The 22,122-nt window shown below is 36.9% G+C and overlaps 1 protein-coding gene across 1 annotated transcript in view; it reads left to right on the top strand.

Moving 5' to 3' along the window:
* LACTB2 (lactamase beta 2) overlaps positions 1 to 12,584 on the top strand; it is a 24,283-nt gene extending 11,699 nt beyond the window's left edge. Inside the window, exons 4-7 of the mRNA XM_006924021.3 lie at positions 6,255 to 6,433; positions 8,289 to 8,437; positions 11,206 to 11,287; positions 11,939 to 12,584. Of these exons, the coding sequence (XP_006924083.1) occupies positions 6,255 to 6,433; positions 8,289 to 8,437; positions 11,206 to 11,287; positions 11,939 to 11,982 (454 nt within the window). The 3' untranslated portion in view covers positions 11,983 to 12,584. The remainder of the gene's footprint in view (positions 1 to 6,254; positions 6,434 to 8,288; positions 8,438 to 11,205; positions 11,288 to 11,938) is intronic.
* Positions 12,585 to 22,122: the final 9,538 nt, after the last annotated feature.

Below are 22,122 nucleotides of genomic sequence, written 5' to 3'. Positions count from 1 at the left end.
AAGCTCCTAAATATCCCATTCTCATGTGGATTTGTGAAGTAGGTGTCCAGTGGCACAGTCCTAAGAGGGTTCAGCTGCAGGCCAAATTTAGCCCAAGCCTCTTCCTCTCTGGTGCCACTTGTTAAGATTCAGCAAGCAATCCACGGATGCTCTGCTTTTGGTTGCTGCAAAAGGCCACACCAGAAATCGAGGCCAGCTGCCTCCACCAGTGTGAGTCTCAGCAAGGAGCACCTGACTCGCTGAGGTTACACCTGGATGTAGCTTGAGTAAAACCCGAGTTGGCATAGTCAGGGTTTCAGGGAATCCTCTGGGCGGAGCGACCTCTGTGATCCAGTTTGATGACGTCACAGCTATGGCGGTGCTGTGCCGGGCGCACTGGGAGAAGGGCAGGGCTCAAGAGGAAACAATGGAGACCACCGTACTTCTGTACTGAGTGAGTCTCACCTCGGCCCTCACTCGGACAATATCTCCCTGTAAGTCCCTGGTGCCCCCTGCGTGCAGCCAAATGGGCACTGGTGCTCAGAGCGAGCAGGTCCATCACTGCGAAAATCCGCTCGCGACGCGGCTCCTTTAAGAAGCTTCTGCCACTGCTGCAGCCACTGCCTCCGTCTCACTCAGAGGCTGGGACTGGGCAGCCCCACGTCCTCGCCCTGTCCTACCTTCTGCCGTTGCAGGTGCTTTCTTGGATTCCTCCCTAGTTGTATGGCTTGTTCATCCCAGGCGATTTTCCTTGCTGCTGCTCCTTGTTTCCATCACAGCCTTGATTTGGTAACCAGAGGGATAAATGGAGCCTCTATCATCGATGCCATTTTTTCCTCCTCCCTAACCATTTTTCTGGTCTCAGCTCCTGCCACTCCCGTCACAAACACAATTAGCCATATCTAAATACTCCTGAGCACATTATGTCTGTTCATGCCTCTGCTCATACCGTCCCCTGTACTAGGCATCACCCTTCGTTCCTCCTTATCCCCCTGATAAATTCGTATCTATCTGTTCTTCAAACCTCAGTTCACATGTTACTTACATCAACAACCCCTTCTGGGCAGAATTAACTGCTCCCTCCTCTTTCATATATTTTTTATTTTATTATAGCACTTATTAAATTGTATTACAGTGTTTTGGTGTGTAAGTAGGTATTTCCTTCAAGGTAAATAACTCCTTAGGTTTACAATATTAGTTCATGTCAGTTGCTGTAGCATACCAATCCAGAAATGTGTAATGGCTCAAACATGACACAGGTTTACTTCTCAGTCACATAAAGGCCAAAATAGGTTCCTGATTAGCAGGTGGCCCTCCTGCAAATAATGTTTCAGGATCCTTCCATCTTGTGGATTCCACTGTCCTCAGTACTTGGCTTTCAAGGTTGCCATGCTCACTGAAATCAACCCAGTCGGTGGAGAAAGAGCATGGTAGAGATCTTACATAGGAGGTTTTCATGGACCAGACCTTCTGTTTCAGTGGCTGTCATTTCAGTCATGTGCCACCCCTGACTGTGAAGAGGCTGGGAAATGTATTTTAAGTTCATCCCCAGGAAAAAGAGGAAATAGGTTTGATGATAAGCTAGCCATTCGCCGACACAGGCAGAAACCAGATTTGTATTCATATCCTCAGTCCCTGGCACATAGATGGCAGTGATATATATCCTACATGTAGTAAATATCTACAAAGAAGCAAGTAAATGAGCAGATGAATGAGAAAGAGGAAGTGAAGTAAGGGGTATCCATCACCCCCTTTCAAACTAATGTCTCCTTTTTTCCACTATACTGGAGACTTACAAAACTTAATTTATAAACCAACTAATTTCTGGGCAATTTTCTTGAAATGCTCTTGTTGAAAATGTGATGGTATCTCATATAATTTGTTCATGATACAAAGGAAAGCAAACAATACATCACTATGTTTTCACACTGTATTCTTGACAATACCGACTTTCCCCCATCACACACTAGCCCCAGGCTAATTTAATGAAAGGGGTAGAGACAGGAGGTGGTTCATTGAGTCTTCTGTCTCACAGGTTGGGTATCAGTACTGGTTTATCAGTTATTACAGAATCATGGATGTTAGATCTATGCCTAATTTGCAGATTAAGACAATTCAGCTCTTGGATGTTAACTACCACCCATCTATCTGCCATGAACAGACCACATATTTTTGAGCTTTTTATTAAAGTATACAAACAGAAAAGTGTAGATATCATCAGTGTGCAATGGGGTGAATTGTTACAAACTGAACAAACTGTATGAGTAGCATGCAGATCTAGAAACAACGTCAGTGCCCCAAAGCCACCCGTGTTCTTGCTTCCTGTCACTCCCCCACCCCCTCAGTTGACTGTCTTATTTCATGGAATGAATTGATGCCAAAGATCTCAAGATGATCTGAATTCCATGTAATTTTTGTTTTACTGCATTCTGATTAAGATAAATTAAGTATGGGAATCTTTTAAGATTTTGAGAGAAAACTACAACAACAATTAAAAAAACCACACTTTTTAAAAATTACTTAGTAAATCATCTTTTTTCAAAATATAAATCCTAATTATGCTAAAATCTAAGTAAAACATATAATTTACTGTTGACCACAGTTTCAAATTTCCATTCTAATAAAGTCAGTAAAACCCAGTTGTTTTAAATAATAACAAGAAGACTCATTGTTAAGCAAAAGTTCCACAAGCAGATTAAAATCTACTTAAGACCCCATATAGTTGATATCCACTTGATCTTGTCTACTTGCCAATTTTGAAAAGAAAAAAAAATACAATAGAGATAGACGTAATGCCCACCAAGAACCCATTAGTAAAAAAATACAAAGTTAGCAAATTTTTTCAGTAAGGATTCTGGGTTTAACCCTCAGGAATTTTCTAGTGAACTAAGTTTAATTTCTCAGTTACTCTGACAGCTTTTGTTGACTGTTCTAAATTTTCTAAGAGAGTCATTTTTATTAAGTCTACCCTGTCACAGAAGTGGCAGAACCAGATAAATGCTCTACCTGATGAATGGGAAGGCCACAGCTGCAGTTCCCTGATCTTTAGTAAAGCATCTGTGACGTCATTTCCTTTTCTCCTCCTGCCTATGTGAAGTGAATTTTAACACGGTTTTTATGCAAATTAAAGCATTAGCCACCCAGGTGACTGAAGAATTGGAACTTCTGATCCCCTAATTTAAGAAATCTTATTGCCTCCAGCCTAGAAAATATCAAAGAAAACCATTACTGAGTTCTCGAATGGGGAATGGGAGGGGAATAATAAAAGGCCTCACAAGCACATTTATTGGATAAGCCAGTTTGCAGACTCTGAAAAACTATGGTTCTCCAAATGAGTTTTTGTAGATTAAAAAAAAAAAAAAGATTGAGATTCAGTTTGTAAATCCATTCTATATGTGATTGTTCATAAGATACACACCCACAGATTTTTATAGTTGCTAGAAATATACCTCCTGAAATTATTTTCATGTAACATTGAATACTTTTATTAACTGGTTGCAGCAGGTTTAATCAGACAAGAGATGATTTTTAACATCTCTAATACTTTACCATTGATGCAACTATAATATAGTAATTATTTGCAATATGTAAAGCATATACTTGGGAACCATAAAAGTTCTTAATGTCAGTTCTTAATGCTATTCAAAAATAATTGCATCATTACACTAGTATCATGTCATTATACCTATGTTACATTTTTAGCAGATTCTTTAAAAAGGCTTTGCAGTTTCAGTATTTAATATTGAGGATTTGATTGATTTTTTTTGGCAAAGGAGAAACTCTTCTAGTTATAGTCATTTCTGTTTTCTTAAATACTGTTATTTAAGAGTTGAATTTCGTCTTTGCAGTGCCTAGGAGATGATCTTAGTGTTCTCCAGAGCTTTATTATGCTTTTCAGGGATCTTAAAATCTTGAAACACCCTTGCATTTTTTTGAATAAACTTTATTTGGTCATGATGTTGTTATTTTTAAATATGCTTTTGGGTTCTATTTTCATTAAGATTTTTTATAACAATATTCATTAGTGAGATTCGGTTTGTCAGGTTCAAGTTTCATAAGTTTTCCTTCTTTTTCTATGCTCTAAGATAGGTTAAGTAGTAGTATGATTGCCTGGCTTTAAATGTTTGGTAGTGTTATTCTGTGAAAATACTGACCCTTTTGTTGCTAATGAGAATTACTCATATTTGTAATGGAGCTTCATTGTTGCTTAGCAATATGGTCCTGTGAGTTAAGTTTAATGCAAATGACTTTAAGCTTATTTCTGTGAATGTCCTGCTTCTCCACAATCTTTTATCCAGTGGTTTTAGCATCTATTAATGATGCTTGCCTTCATCAGTTAATATATTGAAGGTGGCTTAATTGTGATTTTTCTAATTCTATCATTTCTTTATTCTTTATTCACTTTCATTTTGTTTTTTCTTTATTTGTTCATATTCTTCTTAAAGAAGAAATTCCCTCCTCCTTTTCTGAGTATCACTACAGACTTCTAATTTTTTTTTTTATTCAGTGCTTCCTTGTCCTTTGACATAGCCCCCTCAATCTTTCAGCACCTCCTTGCTATCTATCACAGGATGTCACAATATCACAATTGACTTTCCCTGCCCCAGATCTAGAACCCTCCATGTCTGTAAGAAACCCTGGTTTCTTTGAGTGGGAAATGGTATTTAGAAACAAACAACTGAGTATGAGGTGTATTCATTACTTCCGGAGTATCATCGCTTTTGGGCCTTTTTATAGACATAGCTAGAAAAACAATGAAATAATGAATTCATGATTCCTCAGTTCAAATAAGAAACAACCCAAAACTCGAATTTCCTGATTCCATATCTATGTTTTCCTTATCCCACAGTGAAAAACTTCCTTCTTGACATCAGTTTATTTACTTGTTTGTACTAACATACAATAAACAAAATAATTTCAGAAACACAGTAACCCATAACACTGCCAGCAATAAAACTATTAAGTAAAGCTCAGGATATCTTTGCGATTCTTTTGATCTTAAGATATAGTCTATTAAGGATGTGCAGTCTTAGTATTATATTTAAAACCTATTTGAATTGATTTTTTTTTACTCTGACTATGTTATCTATCCAGTACACAGTAAGATTTACTTCTTTTGGTATTCTACATTAAGATTTTCTTTTCCTTTTATTTAATTTTATGTTTAGTATATATAAAATATTTACATAGCTTAAAAGTTAAAACATATCTCACCATTATGTTGTATACCTGATACTAATATAAAATAATATCAAATGTCAACTAATTGAAATTTTTTTTAAATTTTAGGTTAAAACTAGTTTAAAAAGTTCTAATTAGGGAAATTTTGCTTCCTCTATTCTCTAACCCCACCTGCCTATCCCTATAGGCAGCTGTAGTCATAAGTTTTTTATTTATCCTTTCTTACTTTCTTTTTGCAAAAATAAGGAAAATGTACATACATGTTTCTATTTCCTCATCTTTCTTATACAAAAGAGCATACAATGAACACTCTTTGACACTTTGCTTTTTATCACTTGACAGTATATTCTGCAAATTACCGCATATCAGTTCAGAGATCTTCATTCTTTTGATGGCTGCATAGTATTTCATTGTGTGGATATACCTGCCATAATTTATCTGTAGTGCCCTATGGGTCAGTATCTGGGTTGTTTCTAATGATTTATTACAAATAATGTAATGAATAACTTGTACATATTTTTTGTATTCGGGAGGGTATATTTTGGGGGTAAATTTCTAGCAATGGGATTGATGGGTCAAAGGGTTGATGTATATGTCATTTTGCTAGAAAATGCCAAATTCCCCTCCATATGAGCTGTACCATTTTGCTCTCCCACTAGCAACATATGAAAGTGCTTTTTTCTCCAAATCTTGCCAAAAAATATATTGTAAAATGTACCTCCTGATATGCAAAGAAAATTGAAAAAAGATTATGTTCATAAATAATAAAAACACTGTCTCTAAGTAGTGGAAAGATCAGTGGTTTTTATCTCCTTTAAGTACCTTCCTTTTTCATTTTCCAAATTTGTTGTAATCAGTACCTACCTATTACTTATAAAATAAGGGGGAAAGTATTAAATTTGCGCTTCAGAGTAAGGAATTTGATTTCATTAAAGGAGAGAATTTTCTGAGGATAATTTTCAAGAGAAAAATGCTCTTTTTAACTCACTGACGTCATTTGTGTCTTGTCCAGAGATAAGGATAGAGAATGATTTGTTTCTCATATTCCTTCTAAGGATGAGTTCTTGACTGTTACTATTTCTTATTTCAACCAGAGTTATATACACACCCGGCCACACTGATGATCATATGGCTCTGCTTTTAAAAGAGGAAAATGCTCTCTTTTCTGGAGACTGCATCCTAGGAGAAGGAACAACTGTATTCGAAGACCTCTCTGATTATATGAAGTCCCTAAAAGAGTTATTGAAAATCAAAGCTGATGTTATATATCCAGGTGGGTAGTTTCTTAAATCTAGAAAACCATTTGTGTCAAATAATAAGGAAGGCTCATTTTGGTTTGTCTTTGTGTTTGGGGCCTTGAAAAGAGACATATAAACTGCTTCTTGAAATTATACCCCTAAGTCTTTTCTAGCCATGCAATTAAAGCTATGAGGGTTATTTTTTAAGATTTAAACAGCTATTAATAGAACTGTTAAACAAGGGAAATGAACTTATATTGAAACAAAAAAAATTTTTTCATTCCATGAGCTTTCTTAAACTTTGTTAACTTGAATTCTGTCATAGACCACATTTTATCCATGTAACCTTGGGTTACACTTGACCTCTGAGTTTTTGTTTTTTAACTTACACTTGAAATATTAACAGCTTCCATTTCAACCGTAAAATTGTATATTTATTTCCATTCTCCAAAAAAGAAACGTGTTGTTAGTACCTCAGCCATCACTTCTCCACAATATGAATCACATCTCCATCCTGAAAACTAAAAAAGACAGAATACCCCAGAAGGAAAAAGTGACTAAGTTGCTTCATTTTTTAAGTCTTTCTAACTTGTTCCTCACCAGAGAGCCATGGAAAGATCTGTAAATATAATGTCTTCAATACCTTCATATTCTCTCATGAGTTTCTGCTTCTGAGGAGGTGGGCAACACACAGTGGATCTGGGCATCTGGGTTAATATTATGACATAAAAGGAATGGAAGCTGACAGCTATTTTTAAAGTGAAGAAAATAGACATTTGATGCACTCACATTCAAGCAAAGCTAATGAGAGTCTGCCTAGTAAAGGTTCTTAGGAAGTGAGCTTTAATGAATCCAGTGAACTGGCTTATTAGCACAGCAGGAGCTTATATGTAAATTACGTTCTGTAGCCATAGCTACCATATATTAAAGCCTACTATCCATCAGAGACCTGCAGGGACCTTTACAGCTAGCTGCTGTCCTCACAGAAACCCAGTGAAGTAGGTAGCAGTGTCCTCAAGAAACAAAGCTCAGAGATTCAGACTTTCGTGGCCACACAGCTAGTAAATGATAGTCAATATTCTAACCAAAGCCCATGCTCTTTATGTGATAATACTTTAGCCAGCTTCTGGCTATTTCATCCTCAGATATTTTAAACAGCCCTCTGGCAGACTTGTGTAATAGATTAATTTGCGCTATCATAAAGAGCAAGCAAATTTCAATATAACTTTATCTGAGTTGTCAGCATTTCTGAATTACTAGCCTATACATAAGATTCTTGAAGTTGTACTGTGGTTCTTGTGACTATTAAAAATGGTCACTTACATGAAGCTACTTTTACATTCCCCTTTTTAATCTTTTATAACTGAGTGTAAATGGTGGTGAAGAGCATAGAGTGGTTAAAAACTTCTGGGTCGGAATCCCACCTCCACTCTGTCTTAAGTGCGTGACCGCAGGCAAGTTTTTCACCGTCTCTGTGCCTCAGTTTCTGCTATAACAGAGGGATAATAACTGCACCTACCTCATGGGATTCTTGTAAGAATAATGTATCTCAAGCATTTAGAGCAGTGCCTGGAAAATAGTGAACACTCTATAAATATTACCTGTCATGACTGTTGTGGTTACTGCTTTTATTGCTATATTTTTATTTTATATCTTAATGTACACAATAACATTTTAATAGATATTAATATAATTGTCTAACTTTTTTGCATTGTACATAAATTTTAAATCTCTGAAATATATATAGTTTTACAAATAATTATTATTTGTTGTGTATTTAGTATTCTTTTTCAATATATAATATGAATTATTTTTAAGTAGAATGAATTAACTTCACTTACGCTTAATACTTTTTATCTGGTTGAAATCATTTTTATAATTCTAATTCAGGACATGGCCCAGTAATCCATGATGCTGAAGCTAAAATTCTACAATACATCTCTCACAGAAATACTCGAGAAGAGCAAATTCTTAAAATGTTCCATGATAATTTTGAAAAATCATTTACAGCAATGGAGCTTGTAAAAACTATGTACAAGGTAATTTTCATTTATTTGTACATAGCCACAATTTTATTAGAATAATCTATTTAATAAAATGTAGATACGGTAAACTTATCATCTCCAAGAACACAATAAGTCTGTTAATTATATAAGTAGTACCACTCGTATAGATTTGAGACCAGCAACCTCAGCTTTCTAGAACAGAACATACATAAGTTAAACAAAAACTGGCCCGGAGAACAAAAATAGCTATTCCAAGCCTTCATTAAACCTTATATACCTCATTCTGTATATAAGAGACTGTAGGATGATGAAGTTTTGTAATGACTGATATATTATTCTAGCCATCTTGATTATCTGGTGTTCTGACGTATAGCAAGTAAGAAGGGGCAGTCTGCTAGAGACAGATATTGGGATAAAAGCAGTAAGAAGTAGCAGTGAAGCCTAACAATGGAGAAAGTACATGTAAAAGACCCTTAGTAGAGAAATTTAGTGTAGAGACGGACCCCTCACCTCAGTGGCCTCTGAGCATGTCACTATATGACAGCACTATGTGGCGATCGATTAGTATAATTCAGTTTTTCAGCAAATGTTCATTAGATATCTACTGTGTAGGCAGTATGGCTTAGAATTTAAGAATGTAGGCTTTGGTATAAGATGACCTGGGCTTGAAAACTCCCACGACCACAGCCTGTCCAGCAGTAGATATGTGAGAGTGTAACAAGAGATGAGCTTGAAAAAGTACCTGGCGCCAGGTAAAATTAGTAGAGGACTTTAGTGTCCCGTAGGCCTAAGCTATCAAAAACAGTCATCATACTCAGCATGCTTTCAAAGGAGGGATGAATGGTTAAATGGCTAAAGATATAAAGTGCCACTGGCAAAGGAGTAATGTAAATATTTAAAGTCTATGAGAGTTCAAGTGCTCATAATACTGCAATATAGCCACTAGACCATACTCCAGCTCATTAGTCCATTGGAGTTTTTTTCCTATCCTAAGTGCAGACAGAATTCTGATAACCCTCACACATGAGTCATCATCAAACACTTGCCCATGCTTAAAAAAATACTGGTTTTGCATTCAGGTGTATACCTACCTACATATATATACTGCGTGAATTATCTGTTGCATATAGAATGATATTAAGTATTAGAGAGGGATTGATTCATTCAATAAACTCTTACTGACTGCCTTCATGTGCCCCCGTGGACTGGCACAGCGATACAAAGATGACTGCAGTCCCCTGCCCTCAAGGACTTAGTTCATGTTCAGCAGATAGATACTTATAATACTAACTCTATCATAAAAGCTTCCATTTTTAAGCACATTTTTATGTGCTAGACATTGTACTAAATTCCTTGTATTTACAGATGTAATTCGAGGTACTTAATTCAAATGCCTCAAATTTTGACTGTATAAAGATACTATTATTCCAATTTAATAGATTAAAAAACTGTCTCAGATAGTGAGCTAAGTAACTTTTTCAAGGGCATACAACTAGCAGATGTCACTTACTCAAATGTCAGATACTCAAGTCTTGTTGTTTCTAGCACACCAGGCTTCCTCCAAAGCCTAGATACAGTATGTCAGGGCCTTGATGAAAATGAAGCATAATGAGACTTGTCTGGAAAAGCTTCAGAAACTTCATCATTTAACTGGATCTTGAAAAAGGAGTAAGTACTTTGCAGGAGAGAATATAAGAGAAAGGAAGCCATTCTGAACAGGAGGAAAAATGTGTTCAAACCCAGTGGGTAGTAAAAGAGCATCGTGTGTGTTTGAAACCCCACAAAGAAACTGCATATGACAGGAGCACAGGATGCACATGTGGATTGGGAGGAAGGGAGCCCCAGGAAAGGAGCCAGGGAAGGCAGGCACAGTCAGCTCATGGGAAGGCTCGACTGCTCTGCTCACGGTTTGGGCTTTAGCCAAGAACTTGAGGATAACCAGCTGCTCAAGGATCTTAGGCAGGGGAATCACAGTGAGATCTACAAGGTCACACCGGTGGACATAGTATATGGTACTGGAGCTTAAGGGAGAATTTGGGGTTGGAGGTTGATATTTGGGAGCTGTTAATGTGTGATATCACTGGGCAAGTTGGATGAGAAGAAAGAGAAGAGAATCAATAATACAACTCATTGTAAACATTGACATTTAAGAGAAGTCCAAGGAAGAGTATCCAGGATGAAATTAAATGATAAAAGAAGTAGAATAACCAAGGGAAATGTGCAAAAATATTATCATGTAGCCTAATAAATAAACCATAGAGCCAATGTCTGTAGCGTCATCAAAACTATCTAGAATAATTTTTACATTTATTTATTCATCCTTTCATAAAATATTGAGTTCCCATCATTATGCTAAGCACTGAGTATTCAGTAGTGAACAAAACATACTGCTTCTATCTTCATGGAGCTTATAGTCTATTTTATCTATAAGAATATATATATAAGAATATAGTGTCTAAAGCAAAACATGTATAAGGTGAAGTCATTTTGGCTATTATATAAAAATGAAGTTAAAATTTTCTCCTTTTGTCGCATTTTTTCTTTTAAGGTTTCAAAAGGATTAACTCTTATTTTTTAAAAAAGAAATGTTTATAGGGAATATAGTCAATAATATTGTAATAACTATGTATAGTGCCAGGTGGGTACAAGACTAATAAGGGGGATCACTTCGTAAATTATATAAATGTCTAACCACCACTGTGTACACCTGAAACCAATATAAAGTAATATTGAATGTCAACTCTAATTGAATAATAAATTTTTTTAAAAAATGTTTTCTTTCACTCTTGTTTTTCTTTTAGAATACTCCTGAGGTTTTACATGAAAAGGCTAAACAAAATCTCTTGCTTCATTTGAAAAAATTGGAAAAAGAAGGAAAAATATGTAAGTATACCTCTAAATTTTAATTATTTTATTACCAGCATATAAAATTTGGAGGGTTAGGGGATTAGTTGTTTTTGTTTTTGTTTTTTTAATAAACGAACTAGTTTCCTGTTAGGAAGAATAATACCCACTAGAGTTCTCCTTTGAATATCCCTGTGAGATGGAGAGACAGTGGCGAAAGGCCAGTAGACCACAAGTGGGAATGAAAAACTCCTACAAGAATTAGAATCTTGCTTCGGATTTCCACTCCTCACCCACCAGAGTGACAGTCAAAGGCATGTGGTGGGAAAATAGCTTCTTCCTCCCAGACCACAAGACTATAAAGAATTTTTAAAAATTTGGGAACAGCAAAAGGTTTTAGCAATAGTAAAGGTGGTAAACGCACAGATATTAAAGCAGTAATTCTACAATTGTTTACTAATATTAGAATCATTTGTCAAATTAAGAATCTCTATAGAAGTTTAATCCTTAAAATCAACAGGTTCAAAGCTTGAATTTTGTGTAGAAGCTTCAGCAGTGTTTTTAAATGTATAAAAAAATACCAATTTTATATTGAGCAACAAAGTTATTTTAGGAATGAAAGGTAACATAAAATCCAGTGAGTTTACTTATCTGTTGTTAAACTTAAACTGTCTAATTTTCTTTCCTCAGATAGCAGCACGGATCCTATCAAGAAATGGAAGGCTAATCTTTAGTTTCAGATTAATGAAAGCTTTGTTTTGTTTTTAAAGAAGAGTATATTTCCTTAACTATTAATTATTTACAGAGACTATAGATTGTGTGTAGAACATTGAAAATAACCCTAGATATACTTTAAAATAATGTCATATTTATTCTAAAGTATATATTACATTTTATATCTATAATATAATTAACCTACAATTTACACCATTTTACCAAAAATTCAGGATCTAACAATTTATCCACTTTGAATCAATTAAGTAAAATGGTTACTTTAAAAATAATAAACTTTATGTATTTTAAACTGGATATGTATCCAGTTATCTACTTCCAGTAATAATAGTAATGATACTATTTTCTCTAGATGCTTCAGTTAACAGCACAGATTTCTGTGTAATCCTTCCCTTTCTGCAATCCTTGTCTACAGATTATGTCTTCATTTTCATGTTTCTATCAGTTATATCATGATTACGTATTAGTTCTATAGCTCTGTGTCACATAGATTTTCTTACAGTGGTATCCCACAAATGATTCATGCACATCAACTTTTGGTAATTGAAAAATATGAAATTCCTAGTTAAAGGCATTATATAATAAATATTTTTGTAATCCATGAGTACAGCTAACTTACTTTCATCAGAGTTTAGGTTTTAGTATATAAATAGTCATGAGCATATGTATAAATTATATACCAGAAGTTTTTTAAATTAGTGGATTATAAGACAGGGCATTTTTTTTTATATATAAGTATTGTTCTTAAATACTTTTATATAAGTTAGGTTCTCAGGGTAGCCCACCAATGCTTATTTAACCCATAAGGTTGCCAGACTACAACAGTAAAATGAGCTCAGAATCCTGAGTATATTTTCTTTACTCTTCCCTCATGGTAAGACTTAATTTTTTTTAACTTTCTTTGATATCCTTCCCTCTTCCTGCCCTTTTTTCCAAGATCCCTGGCATTTTCATACTATTCTAAACATTTTCTTGTGCCTTGGAGATCTATTTTGTTCCTGCAAGCATCCCATATTATAAAATAACTGTGAACTGAACAACAACAAAAAATTTTTTTTAATTTTTCAAAAATGGTCAAAAGACTTGACTAGACATTTCTCCAGAGAAGATATACAAATGGTCGGTAAGCACATAAAGCACATTATTAATCATTAGGGAAATAGAAATTAAAACCACAATGAGATACCACTTCATACCCATTAGGATGGCTCTTATTAAAAGAAAACAACAACAGAAAATAACGCGTTGAGGAAGGTACAGAGGAAGTGGAACCCTTGCGCATTTCTGGTGGGAATGTAATATGGTGCAACTTCTATGGGAAACAGTATAGTGTTTCCTCAAAATATTACACAGAGAATTACCATACGACCCAGCAATTCCACTTCTGGGTACCTACCCAAAAGAATGGAAAGCAGGGATTTTAACAGATACTGTACACCCAGGTTCCTTGCGGCATTATTCACTATGTCCAAAAGGTAGAAGCAACCCAAGTGTCCACTGAAGGATGAATAGATAAATAAAACATTGTATATACATACAATGGAATATTATTCAGCCTTAAAAAGGAAGGAGACTCTGACACATGCTACAATATGGATGAAACTTGAAGACATTATACTAAGTGTTGTAAGCCAGTCACAAAAGGACAAATACTACATAATTTCACTTATAACGAGGTACTTAACATAGTCAAATTCATAAAGACAGAAAGTAGAATGGCGAATGCCAGAAATGGGGTGTTATTGTTTTGTGGGTAAAGAATTTCATTTTGCGAATATAAAGTTCTAGAGATAGATGGTCATAATTCTAGATATAACAATGCGAATCCACTTAATGCCACTAAATAGTACCCTTAAGAATGGTTAAAATTGTAAATTAAAAAATAATAACTATCCTCCCCAACACCATCACCCAAAAAGGAAAAATCAGTACTTCCGTTTCCTAAGTATAGCACATCAGCAAAATTTAGACCAGAAGAAATCTGATTATATGAATATGTGAATGTTTAGCCACCTCTTAACTTGCTTTTCTATTTTTCCCTATCTCTGAGTAAAATATCATTCAGTTGATCAAACCAGAAAACCCAGTAGTCATTTTCTTTAATTTATTTATTTAAGTTAGTTTCAAATATACAGTACATTGGTTAGATCTCTATATAGTTCATAAAACTACCCCCCAATTGCTCTCTCCCTCCCCTGGCCCTCCACCTAGCCATCATATTAATGCTAACTATTCCCTCTGCCGTGCTCCCCATCCCCATGACCAGCTATCAACTACTAACTTGTACTTCTTTAACCCTTCACCCCATTTTTCCAGTCCCCCAACCCCCTTCCCCTCTGTCCGTCACCAAATTGCCCACTATGTTTGTGAGTCTGTTTTTGGTTGGTTGGTTCTTTTTGTTTCTCATATTCTGCATATAAGTGAAATTATATGGTATTTATCTTTCTCTGACTTATTTCACTCAGCAATAATAGCCTCTAGGTCCATCCATGTCATTGCAAATGGTAGGATTTCAATTTTTTAATGGTCGAGTAATATTCCATTGTATGTATAAACCATAACTTCTTTATCCAAGTGTCTATTGATGGGCATTTAGGTTGCTTCCATATCTTGGCTATTGTAAATTGTGCGGCCATGAACATTGGAGTGCATCGATCTTTATGAATTATTTTGGTTTTCTTTGGATAAATACACAGAAGTGGGTCAAAAGGTATATCCATTTTTTTTTAATTTTTTGAGAAACCATGCTGTTTCCCATAGCGGCTATACCAGTTTGCAATCCCACCAACAGTGTATGCGGGTTCCGTTTTCTCTGCATCCTTGCCAACACTTGTTGTTTTTTGATTTATGGATGACAGCCATTCTTACAGGTGTGGTGGTATTGTGGTTTTAATTTGCATTTCTCTGATGGTTAGCGACCTTGAGCATCTTTTCATATGTCTTATTAGCCATCTGTATTTCCTCTTTGGAGACATATCTGTTCAGGTCTTCTGCTCATTTTTAATTGGATTGTTTGTTTTTTTGTTGTTGAGTTATATAAGTTTATATATTTTGGATATTAACCCCTTATCAGATGTCTCATTAGCAAATATCTTCTCCCAGTCAGTTGTCTTTTTTGTTTTGTTGATGATTTCCTCTGCTGTACAAAAACTTTTCAGTTTGATGTAGTCCCATTTGTTTATTTTTTCTTTTGTTTCCCTTGCCTAAGGAGATATATCTGAAAAGAAATTTCTGTTAATAATATCAGAGAGTTTACTACCTATGTTTTCTTCTAGAAGTTTTATGGTTTCAAGTGTTGCATTTAAGTCTTTAATCCATTTTGAGTCTGTTCTTGTATACAGTGTAAGAAGGTGGTTCAGCTTCTTTTTTTCCCAGTAATTTTTGATATACTCCCCTCCCTCATCTCAAATCTAGTTCTTCAAGTACTTATTGACTTTTCCACCTCTAGAATTGATCACTACCTCGTACTTCACCAGTACTACTTAGTCTAGGCCCTCACCCTCTCTTGCCTGGACAACTGCCATGGCCCTTAGCTCTGGTCTTCCTGTTTACATTCTTGGAGGGAGTTAGGGACAGGGGCTAGAAGGGCATTCTGAACTGAAGTAGTCTCATGCATGAAGTCATGATTCCATATCATTGTGTTTTAAAAGAACCATGGCACACTTCAAGCTGCAAATAGATCTATTGGAAGAGGGGTGATAATGGAAGGCTATTGAACTTATTGATTATTGAAAGTGTCTAGGCAACGAAACTTTAACAAAAACAATGGCATTCATTTAAGTATCTACTATGTACTGGGTACGGGTTCAAGCCCTGAAGAACAAAACAGCAGCTCTGCTCTCAAAAGAAGCTCATATTCTAGTTGTGGAGACATAAAATTACAATATGCAACACCATGAAATTTGGAGCAAAGGAAGGGTATCTAACCGGGTTGGGTTGTGGAAAGCTTCTTAGAGGAGCCTGAGCTCAGTCTTAAAAGATGAGTAAGTGGTAGCCGTCTGAAAGGTATTTGGGAAATGAGAATTATTCCACTTGGAATAATGTATGCACATAAACAGAGACATGCAGAGCATCACATGGTTGGGAAACCAGTTTATATGACTAGGCTATATAGTGTTTGTGAGTTGACATCGTAAGAATAAGAATCTCGGGAACACAGTGATCTCACAGGAACCAATGTATTGACACCCAAGCATGCTTCACACGGGCTGGAGTATACATGTAATTTAGGAATTAGAAATCAAATCAAGATCCAAGGCAGTACTAGTATTACTTTGTTGCCTCCTCAACAGCAAGAGATTGTCCCCAACCATTTTGGTAATTTCATTCCTCTCTTTGTTTCTCACTCCAACCAATTACTTTGCCTTCCGTTTGATATACCCAGTAGGTTTGGATTACTCGTAGCTTCTGCTTACCCATTTTCTGTTTACTCAAGAGTGTCTACATTCTCCTCGTCATCACCTCTGCCTTCTCTGTACAGCTTCAGCTTCTGTTTTGCCACAACTGCATAGCCATCTATGTGTCTCAGATTCAGATATCCTCATAGAAGAGGACCTGATTGTTGTAATTAATAATTTGGAACCAGAAGGGTCACAGGAAAGTTTATTAGTAGGGGACCCCATTCAACAGAGGCAGTGTGTGGGGTAAGCATTCTTAGATTTGACCTGTCAGTATAGTGGGGGAAGGAAAAAGGAAGCAGCAGACGGGATCTCAAAGGCAGTAAAAGACAGTAACAGATATGAGAAATATTTAAGAAAAAGAATAGCACTTAGAAATCTATTGGATCTTGAGGGGTGGGGATCAGTTAGAAAGGGGAAGCCTAGTAGAGCTATAGAGTTCTGGCTTGGGCAGCAGGGTAGATGCTGACCTGATAACCAGGATGAGAAAATACAGGAATTGGGTGGGTAGAGTTAAGAAGGGAGGAAAAATGCATTGTACTACAGATATGAGTTGGGAGTACCAAAGAACATCCAGAGGGAGATATGTGGTAGGCACTTAGCTATATGGAGCTGGGGCTAAATAAATAGGATAAATTTTGTTGCAAGTGACAAAACTTATTTTCAACTAGCTTAACCCAAGGGAGAAGCTGGTTGGCACATGTAATCAACCTGAGAAGGATCAGGGTGGAGCCAGGCTTGAACAAGAACAAGAATTTGGATGCCATCGCTACAACCCCAAACCTCTCACCTCTATTCTTTTTTTCTTCTTTTGGTGGGGGCAGTTAGAGACCTCAAGTAGAATGGCTTCTTCACATGGCGGGGACATGGCAATGGGCAGCTCTGAGCACATATCCCAACTACTCCATAACCAGCAGGGAAAGCAGGTTCTTCCAGCTTCAGTTTGGAAAATCCTAGAGGCAGGCTCAATGATTTACATTACCTCATTACCATTCCTTAGGTCAGTCCCTGTGATCAAGGAAGCATGGGGTACTGTAGCCGGCCCAGCTTTGGTCATGTGCCTACCCCTGGGGCCAGAGTGGGAAAGATTTGTTCCCGAAGAGTATCACAGGAAGATCCTCGACTAATATTCCATATCGAACAGCTTTCCTTTCTTTCCAAAATAAAAACCCCTGCAGTAGCTCACAGAATGATGGTGCCAGCCCTGTGCACCCCGAGTCTTTTCTGAGTGTTTCTGTGAGACTTAAGTTATCTGGGAGTATTCTCATATCTCCAGATTGTCACTTCAAGGAAAAGTCAATGAAGTTGGCTAATAGCAGGGAAGCTAGAATTGCAGAGAAGATGCTAGAAGATTCAAGTGCAGCTGTTTCCTAATTGTGCCAGTGCTATGTGTCGATGTTCCCTCCCTTGCAGTGTTCTCTCTCTGCCTACCAGAGCAATGGATCAGCATGAAACTTGCCACCAATTTCCAGGCATTGTTGAGAAAGGAAATCTCATCATTATCAGTCTTTTCCCTCTATTCTCTCTTAAGGGAATTGCTGGATAATGTACTCCAGATAAACAAGAAAAAGGAAGGCACTGATTAAAATACTAAATCCAGTAGAGAAACATGTCAAAAGGAAATTCCAAGACAAAAGTGTGCCCAAAGCCTGCTCCAGTTAAGGGCAGGAGCAAGTGGGAGCTTCAGCAAGAGATCTCTAGCGGGGAAATGGCACCGATAGATTATCTGCTATGTTTGAGCCTTTGGGAGAAAAAAAGCTGATGGTGGGCATACAACAGCTCCAGCTGAGCAATTGAAACAATGATCAGTTAATAGAAAACCGTACTGGTGAGGCAATTACTGATTCCAAACAGCAAAAGCTATGCAACGAAGGAAAGAATTGTGAAATACTATCTCCCTCTGTGGTTTTACATAGGCAATAATGTAAAGACTGACTAAAAATTGTGTTATAGTAGGGGAAAGGAAAGCTAAATCATCACATATGATAGTAGAAAGTAAAGTCTAAAATTGACAAATCAAGAAATAGAAGTCAAAGCATCTTTTTGGTTAACACCCCCAAAAAAATCTTAGACAATGAAGAAGTGTTTTTCCTGTTGGCTGTAGTTAATTTTTAAATTGGGTACATTCATTAGTTTGATTAAACATTTTAATGTCAAATGCTAATATTATGCAACAAGTGGGTTCCAACTCTTTAGTCCAATGGAGCGAGCACTTTTGTACTAGAATTTTCTCCTGCAAAAGTATCAAGAATTGGGAACATTGAAAAGTACATGTTTATTTAATGTTCTTTTAGGCCTAAGGATGAGCATCATTAAGTTCATATCCCTTGATGGATACAATTCTCAAGCATCAGGTTTTTCCTAAGAGGACATCTGTACCTATAGACTGAAGGACCTTGAATCATAGACTTAAGACATTTTAAGTTTCACTGTAGTGTGAAAACCATCTGAAGAGAACTAGACCCGAGATTACCAAATCCAATAAATAGCTCTATGGTAGATCCCAACCTTGTTCTCCAGTCGCAATAGAGTAGAGTATTAAAGGTCTAACTTGGTTCATTTGTTGAGATCTAAACTGAATTTAGGATTCAGTAACCAGCCAATGTAAAGAGAAGAGGACTCTGCCTCTATCAGAGTCTTCAGCCAACACCATTTTTTCTCTACGGTCAAGTTACCCACTACAAAATCTGATCGATCGCCTCACTGATCTTTACTAGCGTTTTTTTAAGAAATCTGGGGTGGCTAATGACCATGAAGAAATACTTCTTTGAAGAAAAATTTCTTCCTGATATATTTATAATGGAGACCAATCTGGAAAAGCCTGTGTTACTGCAAGTCGGAGGTTTCCAAACATAAGTTAGGTTGCGGCAATTCAGGGTACATGGATATGACCTTTTTTGTGCATAATTACACTAATGCCGTGATAGCTTTGGTACTTCAGCGTTTTGACTAAAGTGTATCTCTACCAAAAAACTATGGTTGAAACATTAACCATGTTTCAGAAACTACATGGGAAAATATCTAGTTAGTTTACCTTGTTCACTTTTTGCCTTGGCTTCCTGAAAGCTAGTCTTACAACAATTTTTCTTGGAATTAAGCCTTTAATAAAATTATTCTCCTTTTCTTTCCCCCATTCTTACTGTTTGTCTCATTTAATGTGTTTAATGAATTTCAGCTTCAGAGGAAATAAATTACAGTAACACTGTCCTTTGGACCAGCCCATTCCTTGCAGTAGCATTTAAACCTAAAATAAATAAGTCGTTAGGATTACAGAGTGAAAGAATGTTAGCAGCTTACAAGTTTCATCATTCAGATTTTATGGAGTCGTCTTGGGAAATTATTGTTTGGAAAGCACTCTGAAAATCATTGCTATTAAAGGCCATAAACATAACTAAGTTCCTGATCCCCCTTGAGTCTCTTAGGCACCCTCAAGACTAATAATACGTTTTTCTTTCTTGCCACTCACCACCTCAAAGATCTAATTCATTTTGGTGATGAATAATTAGAATAATTTCCAGATATATGCTGAGCCTGAATCATTCACCGAAGCCCCAGGCTTCAATCTTCTGCTATCTGCAGGAACTCTTCGTTTCACATGTTGCTGTCTCCCAAAGTCCAGACAGCGGCATGAAGAAACTCGATACATCTAAAATCGAACTCTTCTGCTTACTCCACCATTTCATAGCCCTGATTACCTCCCTTCCCAACTCACCATTTGGGTAAATAGCATCACCTTCTCCCATATCCCAAACTGAATTAGTCCTCGGGTACTTTTAAGCCCCACTCCACTTAGCAGGGCATTATTTATGTTATAATTTGAAGATGTAAATTCAATTCGAAGACCAAAGAAAATGCCAGTGAATATAAGTGATGCTCAGAAGAAGTGATGAGTTGCCTAGGAAATGAAAGTGCCTTCACAGAGGCAAAATCCATTATTTGTCTTAGTCTCCAGGATTTATCCCTCTTTTTCTCCCTTTCCTCATACTCATTTCCTGAATTAAAACAAACTACTACTAATTGATTCCCATGTACATGGCCTATTCCTGTTTCCATTTGTTGTGGTAGTGATGGTAACGGTTTAGTAATAATATTTCTCCAATTTCTCATCTGTTGAAAAGAAATGATAATGGTACCTAATTCAATGAGTTACGAGTATTAAATGTTTAGAGTGTGTAGCACAGTCCTTAGTATCCAATAAATTCTAGTTGCTATTATTTTGTTTTTAACAATATATTTATTTACATATTCTCTCATGATTATTTCACTTTGACATACCATTTAAGCTCCGCGAAATACCATATTTATTATTTAGTAAAGTTTTACCATAACTTTTTAAAATTCACATTCTTCACCTTGGGGATTAAAATTTAATAGTTGTAAGATCTTAAACCAGTTACTTTACAGAGCCTCTGTTTCCTTATTGGATAGACATGGGGATAACATTACGTTCTAGGTTAATAGGAGGTTGAAGTTAGTAATGAATATCGACTTCGTGGGGGGCTGCAAAGAACTGTCTACACTTGAGTGCTTTTCATTTGTGCTGTAAGCTTTGTCTTGGGCTGGTGCAATCAAGAAAGCAGCTCCAGAGAATCCTTGGCCACCACCTCAGTGCTTCTACTAGACACAGCCGTATGCCATTTTTTGATGGCTACGAGATAGCAACTCAGTTCAGCCAGTCACAAATTCCCTAAGATGTAAGACCTTCTAATCACAGAAGCAGTTTAGGAAAGCACCTTGCACAGAACGATGCAGAAAGAGAATGATTCATTCTCCTCAAGTGAAAGTGATCTATTGGGTGACCCGCCTGGCAGATGTACGTGGCCAGTTACCTCATGAAGCATGCCAGAATCTGCCGCTGTGTCCAGCATGTGCCAACCTCCCCAGGGACCGCTTACCTACCACCATTTTCCATCTGTTCGTGAAAACTAGGACCCTCTAGAAAGCACAGCAAATTCAAACCAAGACCCTCTCCTCCATCTGTAGCTGCTGAGATTATTTCAGATAGCCACCCTGCCACACAGCTCCAGAGTCGTTGGCCATTGCTTCAGGTACAAGTCACTCCACCCGTCTATTCTCATTCACATGTGACAGTGCTACTGTTGGTTGTTTTTGTCCGCTGATCTCCTCTCCCTCCAGAACCTTTCCACGTGTTCTCTGGGCGCTTGTGGTGGCTCATGTTCCTACTTGCCCCACACCCCTTTCCTCCATACCTCCTGATAATAGACTCACTTACCCTGCCCACGAGGAAAAGCACGTGACCAAGGTGGGCCACAAACATTGACTCGGAAATGATCACACAACCAAGCCAGCCTAGTCTAGGTCTTTTCCTTGGGATTGTTTTGATAGAACTTTAAAGTGACCGTACAGTCTGCCATGTGAATAAAGTTCCTTTACAATAGGGAAAAATGAAGCCAAGCCAAACTAAAAGGAAAAAAAATAGGTGAAGATCGTCCTGATGAGGTCAAGTGCCTGGTTCTAGTTCCTAAGACTCACAATGCACTCCGGTTCCTGAAGCTTTTCTTTTGACTCTGTTAACTTTGGGTCCAATATTTTTGGTCATTTGCAATTAGAACAGTTATAACTAATATAATCCGTTCCATTATAGATAAACTATACGTCCTCTTCCACTGCACCAAACATTCCCTTGACCAGTTGCCTAGCCCTCCCCTCAAAGCACCAGTTCCCTTCAGCCCCCTTAAGTGGGCTGACAGTCTCCTCCCTCTGCAAGCCATTATACTGCCACTG

The sequence above is a fragment of the Pteropus alecto genome, unplaced genomic scaffold (assembly GCF_000325575.1).
Source record: "Pteropus alecto unplaced genomic scaffold, ASM32557v1 scaffold87, whole genome shotgun sequence".
Taxonomy (NCBI): Eukaryota; Metazoa; Chordata; class Mammalia; order Chiroptera; family Pteropodidae; genus Pteropus; species Pteropus alecto.
Note: the sequence above shows the minus strand (reverse complement) of the source record. Positions and strands in the feature narration are given on the sequence as shown.